This window comes from Geospiza fortis, unplaced genomic scaffold, assembly GCF_000277835.1.
Source record: "Geospiza fortis unplaced genomic scaffold, GeoFor_1.0 scaffold244, whole genome shotgun sequence".
Taxonomy (NCBI): domain Eukaryota; kingdom Metazoa; phylum Chordata; class Aves; order Passeriformes; family Thraupidae; genus Geospiza; species Geospiza fortis.
In genome coordinates this window covers 3,744,208-3,753,659 of record NW_005054370.1, presented here as the reverse complement: position 1 = coordinate 3,753,659, position 9,452 = coordinate 3,744,208, and the positions used below count along the sequence as shown (strand labels likewise).

The window sequence follows — 9,452 nt, the reverse complement described above, 5'->3', positions numbered from 1 at the left end:
TCAAACCCATGTTAGATGCAGTTGTTTCTGTGACACTGGAGGCAGGAAAGCATAAACGGGGCAGGTTTTTTTCACCTCTTGGTTTAGGGCACCTTGAAGCTACAGCTGGGAAGTTGGGCTAAGCTGCAACACCAACATCAACAGGGTCTCAGAGGACTGGGCTCCTCCAGGCAGCAAAATGCTGTTTCCAGCTCAGCCTCAAGTGAACCAGGCTGATGGAAAAGCTCCTGATAAATGCATGGAGCAGAGGTCAGTTTGCAAAAAAATTCTGTTTCAGTACTGGAATATTTCACATAATTATAATAATTAAGACATTCAAGTGTCACAGACATTTCTTTCATGAAAAATCCTCTCTTAGGATTTCCCTGCTGAAGCTGAGAAGTTCAGCAACCAGACATAAACAATAGGTTATCTGCTGCTGTGGAATGTAACAGGTCTGCCTGGATTGGCCCAGTTTGGATGTTTGGAGTTGGTGGCCAATCCAGGACTGAGCTTTCTTGGAGACAGTCCAGGAGAGCGAGGTTTGTTATTCATTCTTTTACTTTCTATTCTTAGGTAGCTAGCAGCTTCTGGAAACTCTCCTTTCTTTTTCTTTTTAGTATAGTTATAATAGATGTATATATTATAACATAATAAATCAAGCCTTCTGATCATGGAGCCCATCTCGTCTCTTCCTTCATCCCCAAAACCCTTGTGACCACCGTCAACATTCAAGCACTTCTGGAAGACTCAAGCTTGAGTGCCAAGCAGTAAAATCTTACTTGTGAGCTTACACGAAGCATTGGAATAAGTTGAAACAAGTTGCCTGGAAACTTACCAGGTACATTTATTTAAAACCAACAAATTTAAAAATACATATATTCTATTAGTATTTTGTAGCTTCCATATAAAATAAAGAAATAATAATAATTGCAAAAAAAAAGCTTTGATTTTGTCAGCATCATTTTATCTGCAGGTTACAAAACCTGGGGAAAGACCAGTAGAGATAATTTTGTTAGTATTTTCCAAACACTGAGCCATCACAAAATTCTATGCAAGCTTAACATGCAGAAGTCAGAGCTGCTTCCAGTCTAAACAAGTTCAGCCTCCCCTCATTAACACAGTTTTTGTCAATCTAGCGTATTATTGTCAAGGCTACAAGATTTTCCAGTTTCCCAAGAAGACATTTAAGCACACAATAAAATCATATCTGCATACAAACTATGCTTCAAACTTCAGTAATTCCTGTAATGGGAATTTGAAATGATGCAGACTTCTGTGGGCTTACAGTATTCCAGAATAGGATCAAGCCAAGTCCCTGTCAGCCTGCAGCTGTTTATCAACATTGCTGAGTTTGACTTAAATATAATCAGCTCAGTCCAGCTGACAGTGGTTTTTAGTTGAACTATGAACTTGCTGCATTATCAGAAAAGCTGAGAGTGACAAGGCCAGTCCTACTCCAGCCCATGAGTGATCCAGGCAGGACAGATCACACAGGGCTAAGAAATTCTTCCTGCCATCTATAAAGAAGTGGAGGCAGCAAAATGAAAATTTTGAGGCTCCTCAAGGCAACACTGTAAACAGTTCTAGTGCTGTTTTCACCTCAGTTACTGGTTCATTTTCTCCTGTATCTTCTTTCAGAAGAATGAATAATGTTTCAGCCTAAAGAAAAAAAAAATTGAGAGATTTAAAACTTCTCAGTAATCTGTTGAGGGGACAACACAAAGAAACAATAGCTCTTCAGCAGTGTCACTGAGTATCCTCAGCTAATCTGAACCATAGATGTAGTAAAAGATAGCAAACATCCACCTGCTAGAATAACTTAAGTGCCATTATAATATGCAGTTCAATTTCAAATAAAGGACAAATCACAAGATTTATTCATATTTAGGAATATTTTGTAAATTTTCCTTGTCTTGATAAATCATTAAAATCTCATCTTAAAATTAAGCAGTTTTTCAAGCACCACGAATTGTGATTTGAAAAAAAAAATTCCTGCTTAAAATTAGCCCTGCTCCTCACCCCTGACCACATCAGCAGGGGAGCAAAATCAAAAAGTATGGAAACAGGGTGTATTGCATAATCTGACAAAGATCAAGGGTTGTTCTCCAGCAGGGAAAGCCAACTCCACAATCCAGCAATTCATCAGGAGTAATTCAGATCAGGAATCACTTTATCATTTACAGTCATCTGCCCCATCTTACAGAACATAAACATGTTACCTGGGATTAATAGACCTAACTTAGTACCTACCTAAATAACAAAGCTTTGCCTTTGTTATTTGCTATGGAGAAATATCCACTTCTGGGAGAGAAGTCCATAGATTGAGTAAGATAAATCTGTTTTTTTCTGAAGAGTGGAAAATTTGAGAACACAGTATATGAAGGAAGGTGCACCTATTGAGAAATAGGTCAGAATTTAAAGTTGGGGAAAAAACAGTAAAAATAAAATTAAACTACAAATCTATAATTGTAGCTCAATGTTAAGTTCAAATTTTCAGTTATATTCCTACCCTACATGACTCTCCCTATAGAAATCTATTGGAGAAAATGAGCAGGGAACACATCATGGAACCAATTATTGCAATTCTCAGGCCTACAAATCCTCAGATAAATTCAACAGTTCCTCTGTTGGCCAGAATTTTGATAAGGCTGGCAAAAAACCCCCATAGTAAGATGATTACAGTTACCAACTGCTGAAAACTCACATTTGTTGCTGAGCTATATTTACAGCACTGAAATTGAATCACAGAACAGTTAGGCTAGAAGGGACCATAGAGTTTTCATCCAGTTCCAACCCACTGCCATGGGCTGGGACACCTTCCACTGGACCAGGTTACTCCAAGCCCTGTCCAACCTGCCCTCAAACACTTCCAGACATTTTAGAGAGCATTTTAAAAAGGTAAAAAAGGTAAACTAAACTACAAAACGTTATTTTCAAAGCAACTTTACTATGGAAAATAAAATTACACTCTTGTAAATGCAGAGTGTCTTGGCCATATGCTGATCTGGTTGGTCCAGCACCTTTTGCAGTATCTTATCTGCTTCATGTAAGTTTTATTGTGTCACCAGCAGTATTTTGAGGAAGATTTATAAGAAATATTGTAAAAAGAAGCTGAACATACCAATTTGACAGCCTCATCAGTGTCACGGGAAGCCACTGCCAAAATCTCTGTGGTGGGATTGAAGGTCACGCAGGTGGCAGAAGTAACAAGGTTCATTATGGCCTTAACTGGTTTAGGACGGTTTTCTTTGAGGCAGGCATCAGTAGTGTACAAATTTACAACTCCAGAAGATGAACTAAAGAACAAAATAAACAAATATTATACTGAAAAGTAACATTCCAGTATATACTGTCTTGTTATCTATAGCCACTACTCACCTGAAAATGTAATTTCCAATTATTTACTGGAGTCTGCAATAATATTTTGTTTGGAGCTTGATTTTCCTTTGGAGTTTATAACAGTATCTAGTGGAGGAGTTTAGGCTTTTGCTGAATTGGATTTTCTTTTTTCTCATATAGTAAGAGACTCAACTGTGGAGAACCTTGACGAGCCCATCTCTTACCAGGATAATTCAAAGCAAGGAGAGCTTGGTATCAAAAAATTCTGAAGTAACTTCAAGTTTTTTTGGTTGATTTTTTTTTGTTTGTTTGTTTGGGGTTTTTTTGGGGGGGGGTGATTTGTTGGGTTTTTGGTTTTGTTTTTTTTTTAGTAACTGTAGCATAAGCTCACTTTAAAATCCTCTTCTACAGTGAGCTAGGAAAATATATATTGTACTCCTCTATTTATTTGCTATTCTCATTTAAAAGAATCCAGACACTAGCTGAAACTGCATCTCAGTAAGTTTGGAGAAACAGTTTCAGCCTGTGGCTTTGAGTTGACGCCCCTTCTGAAAGGCTAACATGCTGCCTGGCAGAAGCCGAATTTAGAGTACAGGGAAGAGAACCAGAAAAGGGAGAAGACCCTGAATCAATATTGCTGTTACAGAATTTGTAATTTTAGTCAGTGTGACAAACATGGCAATAGAAATATCAGTATCACTCCTATTGTTTTAGGTGTACTATGGTATTTTATATTTACAAAGACAAACGTAAATTATTACCATAAGATAAGGAATATTAATCTATTCATGCCTACTCTTTGCTTATTAGAACCAAACCATGTTCCTACACTCTCACCAGCCACCCATAGGTCCACTGAAGAGCTTCAAAATGATAGCAGAAGTTGCTGTCAAAGTTCAGTCACTTACCCACATGCCACATACTGGTTATTTTTTGAAACAGCAATGCACTTTCCTTCCAAAGAACCTTCATCTTCAAATTTGTGTAGACTCTTTCTGCTTCTCACATCCCAAATGAAAACTTCGCCTTCCTCTGGTTGCAGAATGAAAGATATTAGAGAAAACTTACATACACATCGCTTTGTTAGTCCACTTTGCTAAAAAAAAATTAATTAGATGACAACTAAAAGCTAATTTACAACTATCAAATATAGGGTATTTTAAAAAACCCCTACTGATTAAAGGCATACTAAAATAGTTAATTCCATTCTTTAATGATTGATCACTTGGTTGTATTTTTAGGAGAGATACTAGCATAAATTTTTAAAATTATTTTTCTAAAATTATAAGTGACTTCTAAGAACTCATGCAATTTAAATGGAGGTATTACTAGAGCTGCTGCAATACTCACTTGAATAGCTGTATATTTTACTGCTGTCTGGGGTGAAAGCAGAGGCAGTGCACCTTCCATTCACTTTCATAGTGCTGATCAGTTCTTTCGTCTGCAGGATGAAGAACAATGCTGACAGAGATTCTACCAAAAATCTACAGAAAAGTTGTTTCCTGTCCCACAAAAATCTTGTTGTCTACCCCGACATTCAGAGAACAGCACCAACATTTTCAGTGCCTGCAGAGCAGAGCACAAGCTCCTGACTCTAACTGCAGGTGGATCAACAAACACTTGTTTGCTCCCACACTGAAGGGCCTGAATTATACAAAACTGAACTTCCTTATTGAAAAGTATTTTTCCCTGTGAAAGTTTAAAACAAATCCACCTGCCATCATAAGGCATTTTAAAATTCAGCTGAAAGACTGCTCTATGCATTATGAATCAATGTTTGGTATGATTCATGAACAGAGTACAGCAGCAGGCACTAGCATGACTCCCAAAAAAGGAGACCTATATTTCTTCCACTCCCAGGTGCCTGTTCCCATGCTGTTTCCATTCCTCTCACCAGCACAGTGCTTGTGCAAGCAGCTGAAATACAGCACTGACACACGACTTCCTCAAGCTGAAAATCCCATGGAACTGCCCTGAGCTCCACCAGTTCCATGCAGCTGGGGAACAAAGTCTCAGAGTGTCCAAAATAATTCCCTGAAGCTGCAGTGGGCTGATTCCACAGCACATTTTTGAGGGCTGTCACAGTACATGTCATACCTTGCCTTCAGCTGAAATTAGATTGCCTTGCAGATGAGATAAAAGCAGATTCAAAAGAGAAAAGGCACCAAGGAAGCAAAGCTACACAATGCAGAAAAAGTACCTTCATGGACAGCAAGTGAAGGTAACCTGAATTTCCAATCAGCAGCATAAATGATCCATCTGGAGACAGTTCGAAGTTTCTGAGGAATTTTTCCTCCACACCTTTACAAAGAGATGAAAACTTGAAATTGGTGCAATTTATTCTTTGGCCTCAATATTTAGAGGTAGGATGAATTTGACTAAAACCTGACTCCAGCTCTTCATTTCTGCAATATGCTGTCACAGAGAAGCTGAACTCAACCTTGCTCATGTGTGATAATTAATATCCCAGACAATTAACACTAAAGGTACTTTATTTCCTTGAAGACAAGTTAAAAATACAAACTCCAACAACCCACTGCACTTCGTTTTAAAGGAAATTCATGTGCCATCTCTATTTGGGACAGCTTCAACTGTGCCCAGACACTCAGAGCTGCAAAACATACCTCGTACTTTTGGGATAGGGATGATACTCCCAGCCATCATGTCATACACAAAGAACATGCTGTGGTGAGTACCAGTGGCTATAACTTGTTCTCCATCCACACTGAAATGAGCCTTATAAATTGGAAAACTCTCTAAATAGATGCTCTGTATTTTTGGGTTCTTTATACCATCCACCTTCAAAAAAGAAAGTAACAAACCAGGCTGTCATATTGAGAAATATATCAAATACTTTTACAGAGTAAAATTATACCAACTTCTCAGCTGAGACTTAATTAGTAAGAGGTACACCACCATGAAACCTTAAATTCTTCCTCTCTCCTACAAATCACCTGGTTCTTAGCTCCTCATCTCATGTAACAGGCACTCCCTGCCTTTCTGATAGGCCTCACACCTCTTGTCCTTCCTCATCTTGCCCATACTTTGTTCAAATAATCACTTCTACTCTGTTTTTTCTAAATGAAAACATCTGCTTTGATTTGGGTTTTCTTGCAGCTCTGTGAGAGTATCACATTCCACTTGTCTGATCATTTCAGTGACACTAGGCCGTGCTAAGAAATCCTAAATAAAATTAGGATCTTTAGTTTTCAGAGGAGCCCGGCAGTATCTCAGGATGAACACCTTCTTCCTGCAGCATAGCCTCTCCATCCCCAAAATGGTTTCACAGCATTTTTACAGTCTCAAAGCAAAGTGGGCTGCTCCCCCCACTACAGGCTCTCCAACCAACTTAAGAACAAAAAATCTCCTTAGTACTTGTTCCTTGCAAACCTTCAAATCAAACGTTTTTAAACACAAATCTTCAGCTAAAAACTCTGAGACAAAGAGTTTGCCAGTACTCTGCATGTGCTTGGTGTGAAGTCACAGGTGGAAATTCCTTTCAAGATGCCTTTAACCAAGGAATTTCCATTGTAACCACAGACATTGCGTAACCACTGACGATGTGCAGAGGAAGAGAGAAAACAAAGTCTACCATCCCAGGCTATTTCATGTACATTCAAAAAAAAAGGTTCTATGTTAGTGACCATCAGCAAAGTACAAACTGAAGTTCTTCACCTGGAAGAGGGACACGGAGCGATCATGCCCAGCTGTCATCACCACTTGAGCTGAAGGATGAAACTGCACTGTCACCAGTTTTCCATTGGCAAAACGTTCCTGGTTTGCAGGAAGGCAGGTGCTCATCTACAACACAGACCAGACAGTTTAAAAAAAACCCAACCATCACTTATGCTGAATAAAAAGGCATTTATTCTTTATGCTACAAGACCTCAAGCCCTGTGATGAAGTTCTGGGCAGCATGAGGTGAGGAGAGCACACACAGCCTGTTCAGGGAGCTGCTCCAGTACAAACACAGGCTGAACTTAGCAGCCTTTCTAGCTGCATTAAAATTGAGTGTAAAACCAGCTGCATTCTCACTCATCTGAGATAGCTGTAGGAGACAGTGTGAGAAATACTCATTTAAGGCTGCTTTCTTAAAGATCATTTCAGTCACTTCAAAGTCGTGGGAGAATTCCATCCTCCCTCTGCAGAAATTAAAATCCTACTACAAGATACTATTTAGAGTGCAGAAAATTCTTATGTCAAACAATACACCTCAGTTTATTGTTTTATGCTTTCATGTGAACTGTTCAATTTTACTTATCCTCTAAAGCTTCTAGTTGCAGAAACAAGTTCACAGAATCACTAATTTTATACACAACAGGAGTCAAAGTGTGCACTTAAATCCAACTGAAGTGGAAAGATATGGTTTGTCTTTACCTTCAAAATCCCTCTTGGCAGAGACTCTGAGCTTGTTATGAAATTGCCAGTCCTGCGTAGCAGATCATCATCTTCATCACTGTCACCTCATTAAACCAAAGCATGTGGAATCAGCTAATTGCACAAGTACCCAGAGCAAAATCAACACATTCCTCGCTGAAATGAATTAAATTAAAGCACACTGAAGGAACAAAGCAAACTGAGAAGACATCAAAAGTAATTATCTTCTAGCAAGCTAAATAGGGAATCACAGAAACACTTATCAGAATAGCACTGGGCATATTTACTATCACTCAAAGTCCTTTTGGAGGTCTTCCTGTTTTCTAGATCAGCCCAGGCAGGAACTCCTCCCATGGCTTGCTGAAACCTTATGAGAAAAAGAGGAAAGAGAAAAAAACCATAACTTTTGTGAGACAGTAATTTCCTTCTATGAGTTAAGTACTTAGAAGAAGCACAGTCAGAATTTTGCAGGATTACTTGTACTCAGAACACAGTGCAAGTACTTTAACAAAAAAAAAAATTTCACTGTTTCTTGTATAATTCCCTAGAAGACAAATTAATTTGGGCACTTCGATACAAGTACTAAACAAGCTAGTCCAGACAATGCTAATGCGCATTTTATTTACTATTCTTAGTATCATTTGTTATTTAAAAACACTGCAAATACTGCAGGAAGCCCTGACTTTAAAGAGATCACATAAGAACAGTGGATAAAGAGAAAAGTGACTTTAAATGTCACATAAATACATTTTAGCTTACAAAATTGTTGGCTAGATCATCCACTAGGGAGATCATCCACTCCAACTCCCCACTACAGCAGGGTCACCTGGAGTAGGTGACATGTGAAGATGTCCAGGTATGTTTGGAATGTCTCCAGAGGGAGACTCCATAGCCTCCCTGGGCAGCTGTTCCAGTGCTCTATTAATCTCCACGGAAAGAAATTCTTCTTCACATTGAGATTGAACTTTTTGTATTTTAGTTTATGGTTACTGCCCCTTGTCCTGTTCTAGGTACCACTGAAAAGAGTCTGGCAATATCCTGCTGGTACCCACCTTGGAGAGCAATGATCATGAGATCAATATAGTCGATATAGTCAGCCACAAAAACATTAGTGAAACTTACTGTTCCTCAAGTCTTTTCTTTAGTTTTTTCTTAGTAAGCTTGGTCTCGGCATCACTTTTCATTAAATCTTTCCTGTACTTATGGGTCATATTAACACTAGAGAGTAAAAACAAACAGAACACAAACATCGTTCAAACCAAGGCCACTTACAAGCAATCCCAAGTGCAACAAATAATTCCCATCACCTAACCCGAACTTACTTTTCCTCAGCTTCATCATCCTCATCTACCCAGGCCGGATTTTTGAGCAGTAAGTCACGTTTCGCTTCATTTTCCACTCCCGAATCGCTGGACTCTTCCTGGAGGTCCTTCCCCTCTGCAGCAGTAACCTGAAAACAACCAAACGGACCGTGTGACCGGGGACACGGCCGGGAGCCCGGGGAGCGAGCGGGCAGGGCTGCCGCTGTCAGGTCGGGACTGGATGTGCCGTACCCGTCGAGGCCCGGCCAGGCGCCGCAGCAGCTCGTCCTCCTCCCCATTGAGGCTGTCACCGAATACCAGCTCCTCCAGCTCCCGCTCGGCGCCCGACACGCAGCTCAGCGCCTTCAGGTGGCGGGCGCGTCGCGCAGCCTCGGCGGCCGCCGCCTGATTCGCCACAACCAGGAGCCGCTTAGCCGTCCGCCTGGGTTTCAT

The 9,452-nt window shown here is 39.8% G+C and overlaps 1 protein-coding gene across 1 annotated transcript; it reads right to left on the bottom strand.

The window, feature by feature from the left end:
- Positions 1–787: 787 nt before the first annotated feature.
- UTP18 (UTP18 small subunit processome component) lies at positions 788–9,452 on the bottom strand. Its single transcript, XM_005424649.3, has 13 exons — positions 9,252–9,452; positions 9,021–9,148; positions 8,821–8,916; positions 7,986–8,065; positions 7,699–7,784; positions 6,997–7,122; positions 5,946–6,120; positions 5,522–5,622; positions 4,672–4,762; positions 4,230–4,353; positions 3,104–3,278; positions 2,233–2,375; positions 788–1,641 (listed from the first exon to the last, which is right to left on the bottom strand). Exons 1-13 carry the CDS (start codon positions 9,450–9,452, stop codon positions 1,617–1,619), a joined length of 1,551 nt encoding a protein of 516 aa, XP_005424706.1. The 3' UTR covers positions 788–1,616.